The 13689-nt window shown below is 31.4% G+C and overlaps 1 protein-coding gene and 1 long non-coding RNA gene across 14 annotated transcripts in view; both read right to left on the bottom strand.

The window, feature by feature from the left end:
- The window catches only part of LOC126928449 (uncharacterized), a 32795-nt gene extending 20185 nt beyond the window's left edge, over positions 1-12610 (bottom strand). Inside the window, exon 1 of the long non-coding RNA XR_007716680.1 lies at positions 12588-12610. This is a non-coding gene — a long non-coding RNA (uncharacterized LOC126928449). The remainder of the gene's footprint in view (positions 1-12587) is intronic.
- LOC126928446 (omega-amidase NIT2-like) lies at positions 3757-8502 on the bottom strand. Of its 13 annotated transcripts, XR_007716669.1 has the most exons (7): positions 8397-8502; positions 8022-8281; positions 7029-7751; positions 6795-6941; positions 6034-6223; positions 5423-5591; positions 3757-5143 (listed from the first exon to the last, which is right to left on the bottom strand). XR_007716669.1 is itself a non-coding variant. In XM_050744169.1 (4 exons), the coding sequence occupies exons 2-4, from the start codon at positions 5508-5510 to the stop codon at positions 4667-4669; spliced, it is 414 nt and encodes a 137-aa protein (XP_050600126.1). In that variant the 5' UTR covers positions 5511-5591; positions 6034-6346; the 3' UTR covers positions 3757-4666. The 13 variants fall into 13 exon arrangements, 3 of the variants coding, with proteins under 3 accessions (XP_050600126.1, XP_050600128.1, XP_050600127.1); XR_007716677.1 differs by having other exon boundaries at positions 6795-7751; positions 8022-8276; positions 8362-8502; XR_007716676.1 differs by having other exon boundaries at positions 6795-7751; positions 7960-8281.
- Positions 12611-13689: the final 1079 nt, after the last annotated feature.

Genomic DNA, 13689 nt, shown 5'->3' with positions numbered 1-13689 from the left:
TCACTACCGTCGATGACTCACCCAGAAATGGTTCACTTCAGAACCATAGTCCCATATCTGGAAGCGTCAATCACTATGTGTCACATAGTCATATGTGGACGCTGAGCTTATTGATGGTAATTGTAATATTTTAATTTTTTTTATTCTATATTTTGAAATACTTTGAAATTACTTACTTGCGAATTACTTTGAAAAGTAATTCGCAACGTAATATAAAATAATACTACTGATTTGTGTCTCTTTCAGAATTTTTTCTTAATCTCTTGTTTTTTTCCAGTGCAATCCCTTTTATCGGAAGTTACTTGATTGCTTTATTTCCTATTAGGTGGTGACCTGCTGCTTTCTTGGGGTTTAGGCGACTGATTGCTTCTATGATCTCTGCACAAGTGAAGGGTTCAATAGGAGGGGACATTTATGTTACTATCACGGGGGAATGATCAGAGGAGAGATCAGCCGAGGAATCCAGCTATGAATCTATTGCCCAGGGTGTCCAGGAAGTTGTCAAAGTTGTTAATTGTTATCTGTGTTAGCGTAGTGAATAAACACATTGATGTTCGGTGTTTCAATTATCAGAATTATAATCGATGTTAAATGTATAGAGTGTGAAAAAATTATTTGTTATAGCTGTGGAAGATGGAGATCTGTTAGAGAAAATGGATCATGAAATTGATCTTGAGTATAATTTTCAGACAAAATTTTTTATTGCATCATAAAGTACTCATCACGAGAAACGAAAGTTTCAGAAAACCCATTTTTTTTTTCTTTTTTTTTTTTTTGGTTCTATGTATCCAAGGTCGAGAATAAACTATGTGCACGTTTCTTGTATTCGTTTCTTGTATTTTTATGAGGAATTCAGTCTTTTTACGCCACAAGAGTCTCAACGTTTTCGTTTTCACGCCTACGTTACGCTCGTTAAACACGTTCCAACAAGACCATGAATAAGGGTAACAGCTTTAATGTTTTCACATGTGTTAATTTATTATTTTAGACCTTAAATATTTTATTTATAAAATCTTTATTTAAACAAGTTACCATTGTCGCTACAATAAATCAATGAATGAAATCAGTTTAAATTTAAAATATCATTTCATAATTTCTCGTCACTTGTATCTAAAAACAACAAAAAAACGGTGTACCCACATCGTGCGTAGACGGGAAATTAAAACAGTGGAGCTTAATTGAAACACTGATCATATTCCGCGATTGTAAAACAATAATAGAAAATCGTGTTTCTTTCGAAGGGTATGAAATTGTCAGGAGATTATGCCATAAATGAAATTGGAAACTGGCTGGTCAAAGGTATTAAACTCAATTAAACTGAACTGTGTTATATTGTACAAAGGCTAGAGAACTGCTACCAAATATCTGCTAGTTTAAAGGTGTCCCTTATAAATTATAATTATATTTCAAATTCAATCTCCTAATAATAAGTAAATTAATATTTTACCTAAAATCTGTGATATAGATAACAAAAATAAATTCTTTACATTATTCGTTAGTTTGCAATATAATTAGAATATTCTTTATTTTTATTTTCTGGTGTCTTTGTTATTCTTAAAAGATAAACTGCTTATTTACAAATTTAACACTGCATATGCTATTAATAAATCATTTTATATTTAATTTTGCAACCTTCAGTCATTGTTAAAACTTGTTGACAATACTGTCGGTTAATAGAAATTTCTAAAATCCCCTTGTTTCTATTCGATTAAAGGGTATATTGCAGAAACTATGTTAGCTACAGTGTTAGCTACAAATCACCTGTGTCACTCCGTTAAACTTATACACAATAGTATTGTTTCTTGTTTTCATTTAAAATAAAATATGTTATTGTAGGAATGAAGCAGAATGTTCAAATAATTGAAACAACTTTTTGTCCTATAACTAGTGCCTTTCATTTTAAAAATTAAAAAATTTTTAATCAACGATATTTGGAAGTTTCGATCTAAAATGACCAGGAATTGAAACAGAAAATATTTTGATGCCAATAAATACATATTCTTCACACATAAAACAAATATGAAAACAAAAATCGATGTATATGAATGAATTTTGAAATGGGGAGGAATTATATGATTATACCCATTCTCTGTTGCGTTTAATTGTTTCAATTGATGTCTCATGAGAATTTTCATCGAATTTTTTAGAGATCCTGGCTGTAAGGTCTTTTTAAAATTATAAGAACAGATTCAAACTATAACATTTGAAAACTTGTGCTTACAAAACTTACTTGTTTCTCATAATTATTTAAATGAATCTATTCGGCATTTTGAGTGACCGTCCCTTTATGGCTCGGACGGCACCTCTCCTTCCTTTGGGAAATTCCGAATTATCTGTCCTCCCCGAGCTGCAAACCTGATGACTTAGACAGTAGGGAAAAACATCAGGGAAAACCTCTGGCTAGAAAAGTACGATAGACGAACAAAATTTAACGGCTGATGGGGAGTATCAACAACATACAAGGACAATCATCAACAAAGTGTCGTACCGTGCGGGTGAAATACTGGAGTTTCAATAAGATCTTATAACCATCGAGTTCAGAACATCAAACTTTGTTTGCATAAAGCAAGTGTAAACAAAGTGTCAAATTACACTAACACTCGATCTATTAAATCCGTTCCACCTTGAGCGTTAATTCATTCGAGGTTCGTGGTATCGATCGATCGGTCGGACGTGCCCGCTGGCTCTTTAGTTGATGATTTGTAACAGAATCCTTGCATTAACACAGATTCTCAGAACACACAACTTCACCCAGCAGATATCGATTACAGTCAGTTGTCACTAACAATGCTTTTATCAACAATTTCTTTACCTGTTGATCCTCTGGAAGTTTTAACTATATTATATTCTCTAGGAACAGTAAGATTTTAATGATATAACTTTACTAATGAGATCTTAATGTCATAAACGGTATCGAAACTTCTTAATTAATGTCGTTATCGAAGAAGAGACTCGTAATCTTCTCAAACGAAGAGCACTTGATGTTTACAAGTAGAACTCGATATCTTAGTTTCTTAAAATGTGTTTCTGTGTTTACTTTCTAAATGTAAACTTTATTCAAAACGAGCCGTTCATTCGTTACAGGCCGTTAATAAAATTGCACTTTGCACAAAGGAATTGCCGTTAATAATTTAAGATTCTCTGCTCGTCGTACAGGGTATATATCGTAATTATTCACGACGATCGTAACGTTTAAGTCCAATTCGAGCTTAAAATCCCACGTGAGCTATACTACCACAATAGCCTGAATTTCTATTTGTTCGTTTACTGCCTGTTCGTACTCGGAGCATCCGTTGTAAATTACAGCAAAATCTTCTAATGTGTTCCAGAATATGTCTTCATGGAATTTTAATAATTTATTAAATCTATAGATAACAAATGTAAAACTTACTAATTTATAATTAATATAAAATAAGAGAGCACGAAACTTCCTATTTTATGGACATATTAAATATTTGTAAAAAATTCTGTATCATTAGTATCACTTTAATTACTTTAAAGGATATAATCCCATAAAGCCGTGACCCCTGAAAGAATCGATGTTCACGCGTGACAAATTGGCGTCGTATGAAAGTTCCGGTATGAACGTTACTAGAGCTGATACCAGCTAGGGGCACAGGTATATGTTCTGGGTTCATTATATATTTATAAAGGGCTGCCGACTCAACGAGTGGTCCGGGTAAATTTAAATTGTAAATAGACAGAGATTTCAAGTAAAAGCCTGGATAAGAGCGGATATGGTATGAGAGTCTGTGGTGGAAAGAGGAACAGGCTGCTTTTATTTGTAAAGTTTGAATTTCCTCGATATCGAAGGTGTTTAAGCCGCAAGTGTGTTTCATGTTAATCGTTCGTGTTAATTCATTCGAGACCGAGATTTTATTGTAATACGATTCCTGGGTGTCAGTACGATCTGAATGTTTTGTTAGAATGATACTGTGCTTTTCTCTCTCTGGAATATTCTTTTCATATTTTAATTTTAAGTCGATGACAATCTTAAATTTTATGCCTCATGTTTTTAAAATATAAAATTATATACTATGTTATACTATAATATATTATGTACAGTTATATATATTATGCCTACTGATTGATATGAATTTCTTTCGGTCTCGAATGCGTTAAAACGGAGCGCAAAGAAGTCGAAATTACTTATTGTAATTGGTAAAACATCGTGAAAGGCAGACAGATACAAGAAAGAAGTTAAACTATAAATTATATTTGCGACATTGTTATGTTTTTGCTTTCTTTAAGCCTTTCATCAAGACAGCCGATCTATAAATATTAATCGACCAATTTCTCTAAGCTTGTAACTTCAAATTAATGTTTATATATATAAAGAGTTACGTATTAATCTATCTAAATATTTAAAAAGATGTTTAATGTTATAAATGATGGATATTAAAGATGTTCAAAAGAACGTAGTCTTCGCGTGTTCTTTATCATATCCCTGATCAAAGACATTCCAATATTATTACAATATCCAATTACATATTGATACACAAGATATACAGATTATTATTTATAACATTTTGGTTTTCTTAATTGAGTTATTCATTTAGTACAAATGATAAGTAATTAGTAATAAGTCATAAAAAAAAAAAAAAAAAAAAAAAACGGTATTGTAGTAGAAATATTATAAGAAAACATTTTCTGTTTCAGTGTAGAGTTACTCCTTTTTATAGACAGTGTCGTACAAATCCGTACGTCTTTGAGAAAATGTAGGTATCTGAGCCCTTACTTCCTCAACAACTTTCAAATCTGAGAGAAAAGAAAAACATACGAAGTAATAAGTAATGCTTGCTAATAAATTCAACAAATACAGAGGGAGCCGGCAAAATCGATGAACCAACGAGACTAAAAGTTAATTACATCATGGATTTCTCGCTTTTAATGTTAAGCTGGAAATTACCGATATCGGTGACCACCATATTTTCCTGAGTTTCCAAATCATAAAGGATTTTCTCCCAGGGATTTGTCAACTGTGTATGTCCCCATGCGACATAACTTGCTGAAGGAACACGAGCCGGTGATATACAGGCGACGTATAATTGATTGTCATTCGCTCTGGAACGCTGAAGTAATGACCAGTGCAGTGGTCCAGTGGTCATATTGAATGCCGCCGGATATATCAGCATTTGGCAACCTAACACAGAGAAATGGGAAATACGAGACCACTGAATTTTAGTTAACTTTGTAGCTGCACAGTCCATATTCCATAATTTATGAATATGCGAGAACAGTCCTCTTGTCGTGCTTCTAATTCTTTTATTTATTTCATTTTCAGCGAATATACTGGTTTTTTAAATTAAGCTCCTTTTTATACAGAGTTACAGATTATATTGATTATATTTTATATAGAATATATTTAAGAAAGATAGTTACTTTCATGCTAGTTAAGTATTGTTCGATTAAGCTACTGTACCTTTGTTCCGATAAATGCGTGCCATTTCCTCGAATCTGATATCATAGCAAATGCCAATACCTATTTTGCAGCCCTTCACATCAAACATTGTTAGGGAATTACCAGGACTGAGTGAATCACTCTCTCGGAAAGTAATCTTGTTGGGAATGTCGATGTCGAATAGATGTACCTAATAACATAAAAATATAGTTGCTAACTCTATTGCTGTAACTTTTGTAATTTAACATCAATGTTACGAACTTCTAAACTTTAATTGTTTTTTATTTAATAACTGACAGCGTTTTTATCACTTTCTTTTATTAAAAAGTTTTATCATTTAATAATATTTGAGAAGGAATATTTTTTAAGAAAAAATAAGTTTTTTCCTATGTGAAAAATTTATATTACAAAACAAATATATTGTACAAAAATTTATATATTATATTACGACAAAAATGTATGTTTCTCGTATCAAAACGTATTTTATAAACCTATAACATATTTTTTAAATTATAGAATTGGTTATAGTACACGTATGTACATATGCATATTCCTAAATTATTCCTAGATAGAGTCACTTTCTCCACCCCAATATTTTCAATTTCAAAGCCACATGGAGGTATATTATTTACCTTCCGGTGTTTTGCTATCAAAGTTCCATCGGGACCCCAAATAGTACAGGTATTGTACAATTTATCGCCCTCTATTTCAGGTATCGTACCACCAACTACATAAATGCTGTTTTCCTTAGCTGCCTTCGATAAAGCAACGCTCGTTTCACCGTTTCATCAGGAATACTCTCGGCGTATTTTGGAAACTATTCTGCATTGCAATATTTCAATTAATGAAAAATAACTGTCCTTTGTTCCAACCATAAATTAGGTTGAAATGTTTGTCAATTTTTTATTTTTTAAATTATTAAAATAACTAAATTTTATATTTAGATTTACTTAAATATATAATTACTTAGATAATAGTACATATAATAAATTGTTTCTACAGGTTCAAGATGAAAAATGAATATTTAGAAATGTTTAATTACAATCATGCTATTTGGGTCAGTACCAGTGACTTGTTACTTAACGACTTTGCTAGTACTTTTTGAAACATAAAGTTAGATTTTAACTAACTTTAATTTTTAACTATTATAGGTGGAATTATAAATACAAAATAATTGATAATACTAGTTTATAAGTATCTAATTATTAGTATCTTAAAAAATATATTTATACAAAAATCACGATAATCATAAAAATGGGGAAATTCTATATTCTCGAGTCAATTCACAATCTTTATGGAAGTATGAACGTTAAGGTAATTTGTCTACTTTTACTTTTTTCTATATAGTTGTTATACATATAATAAATTATTAGAAAAAGAAACAAATTATTACGTATTCCATATGGTGAATTAAAGCATTCAGGAAGAGCGATAATATCAGCATTATGCTCTTTCGCGCTTGAAATGTAGGAAACTGCCCGCTCTACATTTTTGCTTTTTACTTCATTTACTTGAAGTTGTACCAACGCCAAGCGAAATGCTAAAATGTTGGAAAAGTTAAATACACTCGGTTATATATTTCCCATACTTTTTATTTATAAATACTTTATACATAGTGAATACTTACTCGACATCGTTCGCACTACTTGTTTAACGATGTTCGTAAGTATCATAATGTTCTTTGAGGTTATGTATGGTATTACTCGATATCAACATTACGTAAGCAATACGCGGGGATTTTTAATAATTATTGATAAAGTTTAGGACATTAACTTTGATGTAATTGTAAACATTATTACATATTATAATTAAATGTAATTTTCAGTTAAGGGTAAGAAAAGAAATATACTTTTGTAAAAATACACTTTATTATAAAATCTGTATAAATAAAATTGTACAATTTATCTTGAAAGTAAAATGACCGAATACGTTCCTGGAAAATATTACTGCCTACTAAATGATCGAGATCTTGATCTTTCTCGTCGTCTCGTTTTTTACTTGATCTTTCAGACGAGCAATCGTACTTCTTACGTTTCTTTGACTTCTTCAATCTTTTTAATTTATAAGAATCATTACTATTAGAGTTACTTCTTTCTCTCCGTCTCTTCTTTTCAGAATCACTATCGCTGTCATCATTAGATTCGGAGCGCCTTTTTCGTCTTTCTGATTTTTTATCCCCCACTTTATCATACTTGTTCTTATTGTGCATCGTACTTCCGATTTTCTTTCTTTTATTACTACTTTTGTTCTTCACCGTCTTCGGGGTCAGGGGACATTGATCTTTTTCTATCCATCTTTTGCTTGAGTCCCTTGGATTCCTTGTCCTTATATTCCTCATACTTTTTTGTATCTGAAATTAACCCCATAAAATACTGAAATCTAAAACCTCTACATTTATCATATTTTATATAAAGATAGAAGGGACCTTTAAAAAATTGCATGCAACAACACACTTACAGATACTCTTGAATTAGTTTTTCTACATGTCCGATTATGTCTTTATATGTATATGTCAATTCAAATTTATTTTCTTAAATGTCCCTTAATGAAAAACTAACACTTCATATTAACTTTGAACTTTTGAGTTCTTAGAATATTCTGATTTAGTCACTGGCTGTACCATAAATTCATTTACAGATATTATATTTCCACCAAGAGCTAGTTTTATTATGAGCCTTCCTGCATCATCATCGAATCCTTCTATTTGACCATAATTATTACTTTGTTCTCCAGCTATAATTTTCCACAAATGTTCCTTTCTCGATTTTAACTTCTTCCTCTTCTTTTTTGAAATCTGTATTTTTCTTCTGCAATGCTACTTTGTCTGCTCCAAGACCCATACCTTTTGGTCGTAATTCTGGTATGACAGCTGCTACTAATCTGTAATAGTTAGAATAAACGATTGTGAAATAAAAAATGATGTTCTCTGTTTACTTTCCAATAAGTGATGTATTAAATACATTATAATTAATTTAATCCAGAGTAAAATTCATACTTTTCATTTCAACCAATTCCCTTTCCTGGTTGCCATCCCATTCCCCTTAACATTGCTTACACCAAAAGCATCAATAGGAATTTTTTCATAATCTTCTAACGTAGACTGAAAAATACAAAACGATATTTATTAATATGCAAATGTAATACATCTGTGCATTGCACATCAATATGTTGATAACGTACTGTTCTTTGCCTCTTAATGATTCATCTTCTACTAAAGGTAAAGTTAAATCATTTGTTTTAGTTTCATATTTATTCTTTGACTTAAGTTCCCCAATGATTTCTTTAGTCGCTTGCTCTTCTAAAGTAACAACTTTATTTTCACTATCTTCAACTGGCTCTTTCTTTATTGATATTATTGGCGATGTTTTTCCATTAGATAGCTTTGATTTTGCCTCGTTAACACTAGCGTCTCCTACCTTTTCCTTATCTGCCTTCGGAAGGAAAATGTCTGCATCTATTTTATTAAGAATTCTATCATGCCAGGTTTTTGAACCTAGTAACTGGAATAATTAGAGGTTCATCTTTTTTTTCTTCCTCATTGAAATAAAAAAAATTGTTTTCAAATATATATATCCGCTATTGGTGATTTTTATAGGTTAGGTTGAGGTTATATGTTTCTTGATTATAAATTTACTTTTTGAACTCACCCTATTACTTTAATACCTTTCTCATCAAGGCATTCAATGTAATCAACTTTCTTTTTTTCTTGTGGAATAGCATTTTTTAACACAGGTTTCTTAATAGATTTCGCAAAACCGAAGGAAATCTTCTTTCCTTCTTCTGCCATTTATTTGTTATTTTAACACTGACTTATAGATCAAATACACATGTATATACTAGACATAAAGATTGATGTCACTTGAATCTACGTACATGAATCTGATATCTTATTTATACTTTATTAATCTGACTCAAAAATTACTTGCACATTACTAAAATTTCATTCCGACAATGTATCAAGCGTCTGAATAAGTGACATTAAAGTAAACATATATCAAAGAGGAAATAAGAAGAACTGACGCCTATGGTTTTCTATGTTACAGAGCTAGTGCTGCATCATACGGCCAAATGCCGAAGGTGGCTTATGCTAGTATATACCTGCCTATACGTTTCAATGAGAAAATCGATATTATGTGTTCATGTGAAAATTCACATTTCCCTAGGAGCTGTATTTTGATAGATTTAAGCTTCTAATGGAGCATTTAAACGTATAGAGTATACTATGAAGTAGATAGGTAGTGCGGATCATTTTATATTCATAGAAAGTTTGAATGTATGAGAAATGTACAAAATGCTCATGATATGCAAAAATATGCAAAATATTCAAAGTAAACCAATCATCAAAAAGTTTAGAAGGTGAAACAAATTTCTTTAATAACACCTAGATTAATTTTTATTTGTTAACAATCCATATATAACCATAGCTTTCGCCCGGCGGCATATACGCGCCCATACATGCGTTAATAAGATAAAAGGAAATAAAAGACAGATTATCGATAAAATACACTAACACATATGTAATACGTGGAGATATTACCACTCAGATTACACATATTATATATTATAAGGGAAGATGTATACCACGTATACATATATGTAGAACGAACATTTCAAACTTGTTTATAACGCCGTGCGCACACATACATGCACGCACACGAACAATTTTTCGAACGATAATTATATTAATAATTTATAACCATTTATATTTTTATATTTTTATATTTTTATATTTTTATATTTTTATATGATAAGCATTTATATTTTTTAAATATGTTCTTATGGCATACATATTTATTCCACGCTTCATATCTATCCACATCCGTAACTGTAGGTGACATTGTTTTTTAACAATTTTGCTATTATTTCATAATTCTTTAATTCATATTTCAAAGTCGTAACAGATGTTTCTTTTTTTTTTTTTTTTCAAGTTTTTCCCATATTGGACTTATTTCGAGCAGCCATGCTTGCTTACAAAGCAATTTTATATCCACGCAAGAATATTTTTCAGTAGATTTTATTATGTGGTTTACAATATCCATATTCTCTAATAACTGGTTGCTAAGGTATAATTTGAACATACCAAGTCGAGTAACTTCATTTGGTAATGGATACGTATATTTTCTTTTCAAGGCATCTGCGTAAAGCTGCATCAATGTCCCTAATAATATATTTACAATAAATATTATTGTTCTGTGTATATTAATAATAACAAAGGAATATTCCGCACAACACAATAATTAAGATTAAGATAATGAATAATTATGATATTAAGATATTTTCTACTTAGAAAACATTGAAATAGCGTGATATACATAGCAAGGGCAATTAGTTGCAGCCAAAAGAACTACATTAGAATTTTCGTTAGATACTAATCCATCCAATCTAGAAAGAAGTTCTGATCTGAATCTCTTTGCAGGTTCAGACAATGTACAGTTTACTCCTTTATTTGTGGCCTATCCAGTCAATCTCGTCCGATAAAAATAATTGTAGGCGAAAAATTATAGGCAAGTTCAAATAAAACCTGTTCAGTTTAACAAATGTATTAATGTAACTATTCTATTTATATATGATTATTATTATATATGATATATTCCAGAATCTCTTCTTCATAGACAAAGGAAATCAACTTACACGGATATACTTCTCGGAATCACCTCTCCATTTGCTCACCAATGAGCTGGCCGTTATGTTAAAAAAGGTGCATTGACATTCCAGGGAGAAAATGGGCCTTTAAAAAAGATAAGGTACTTGAGGAGATACACAATGGCCTCCTTAATAGCAGATTTTACATTCCTCTAGGCCTACGATGTTGTCCCAATATACATTTAATTTTGTCAGTATGATTTCCTACGACAATACAAAGATGAAATGGCGCCATAATCTCCCGTATTAATTTCCGTAAGTGTTATGTAATTCGTTATTTAAAGCTTTACTGAAATCAGTATTTACAATACGTATATTAATCGAAAATAACTTACGCATGAAATGTCTTCAATAATCTTCCATAATTCCAGATTGTCTATATAAAGCTTCTGAGCCTATTTTTGATATCTTTGATTGCGTGGATTGTTCCATTAAGATGTTAAATAGCTCTCCTCTTCTGATGAAGATTCATCGCTTTCATTGGCGAAAATTGATGTCACTGTCATTGCGAGATTAATATCATCCGTAGCATCACCCCTCATCTTCTGTTGTGCATTCCTCCCTTTCACAGACCCAGATACAGACTCACTTCTCGTTTGTTTGCTAACAGATTTGACACGTTTTACTACTTCTTCAAAGATTGAATGATATTGTAATCGATACGTTGAATACGTTGAGAACGTTGAATAGTGTTAAATAATTTAAATTCTTAACACTTTGTTCGCATTTGTCATTTCCCTCGTCTTTATTTCCTTTTCAGTTATTTTCTTGCACAATATAGGATATTTTTTGGAATTTCATCTTGTACTAATTTTCATATTCTGTAAGAATAATTTTCAAATCGACGTTGTCGCAGACCTCGATATTTCCGAGGTAGACGAGCTTCCCGGATTAATACATCGCTAATGTCTACATATCTAAAAAATATAATTTTTAATTCATTGAACAAATTTTATGCTATGAGTACACACTATACGATAATCATCAATTAACTGTTTTATTTCTAGGTAAGACAGACAAAAAGAATGTACTGTCTATTTATTATTATATAAATCCTCGGCGATAATTTTTTTGCCTTCTGGCCTTTTAATTTCTCATTTTTAAAGTTTGAATTTAAATATATTTTCATTTATAACTAGTTAATCTACGTTATCGATTGAGTTACTCTATAACTACTGAGTTACCGATGTCGATTTTCAAATTTTGGTTCCTTCCCCTCTTTCCGCACTAATTTCTATTTCGATTGGTCGCCGATATTATTCGAAAAAATTGCAACTAAGAAGATATCTATAATATATACACATAATATAAATATATAAACATAATTTTGTTATCTACTATCTTGATACGTGCAAAGATAAATCTTAATGATATATAATACAGCGTAAATGGTTATAAATAATTAATTATTGACAATAATTATAAGAATTATCGAAAGAAAAAAATCATAGATACTATGTGCGAGTGTAAAATATCACAAAAAATGAACAACAATTGTGAAAAAACGCAATATGGCAAATCAATGACAAAACACACTCATGACTCGTCATGGAAGTTCCAAAGTCTTTTCGCAAATTATGAGATATCTTATTTGTGGTACCTTGCAGCGATAAATCACCGTTCCATTGTAATAGTTTTAAATGTGATAATGATATCCTTGTATTGACCTATCGTTTTTCGATAGTTACGAGAATTTTCGTTTATTACTTTGAGACAATCCGTCACTTCCTTTCTCTTATAAAGTTTCCCTTCAACTCCGTTGAAAACTGAGCATCAAACAGGAGACGAGACGATTTTGTTGTCATGGCAATGTTAGTTCACACGTAAGCAGGGTGCGAATATAATGATGGAATAGTCGAATCCTGTCTACTGTATAGTAAGATGGATGCGACATGGAAATAGAAAGAGAAGGCTGTATATAAGCATTTTCTGTCCTTGTTTAATCAGGCATGCACACTAGTGGACACTGACGGCGCTCGTTTACCGTTGTTACACATGTTCCGGTACAAGTACGCGGGCATTAGAGAAGGACGGAACGGTCTCTCTCTTTACCCCTATATCGCGTTTTTAGTTCGCTCACGCGCTCTGTACTTATATCTATTACATTTCCACCATAAGCAAGCGGCCGTGCAGTGACTTACAAAAGTTTCGAACTCGCGGACGTTTAATCACGTTCCCCTACTCCGAAGGGTAAGTACAAAGTTGCTCGTCTCAGTACTCTTGTTAGAAGTTTTATCATCTTTTTCATTTCGTGGCTACAAGTTTCCCAGGAAATTCTTATCGTTTTACAAGGGCTGTGGGACACCAGTGACGTCAGCTATCGATCATATACGCGAATTTTGTTGTAAATTAATTAGGAGAATATCTGGAGTTGTTTATCGTTGCCAGCTGTAAAATATTAGAATTTTTCATTCATAATTGTCATATTTTCGACTCTTCCGTTGCCAAGGACCATCTTGAAAGATTTTTTGGTATGTTCCATCACCCTTGTTAAAGTGTGCCCATTGGTTAGCTATATTGATTTTAAAAACCAATACGTATATCAAGTTTATTATTTAACAGAAACAAAGAAATTCGTTTTATTAACGAATTTTCGATGTTTCTTCTCAATTTCCTTTAGCATCGAACGAAGAACATTATTTGAT

Source organism: Bombus affinis, unplaced genomic scaffold (genome assembly GCF_024516045.1).
Source record: "Bombus affinis isolate iyBomAffi1 unplaced genomic scaffold, iyBomAffi1.2 ctg00000959.1, whole genome shotgun sequence".
Lineage (NCBI taxonomy): Eukaryota > Metazoa > Arthropoda > Insecta > Hymenoptera > Apidae > Bombus > Bombus affinis.
The sequence above is the reverse complement of the archived record's forward strand: the minus strand, read 5'-3'. Positions and strand labels throughout refer to the sequence as shown.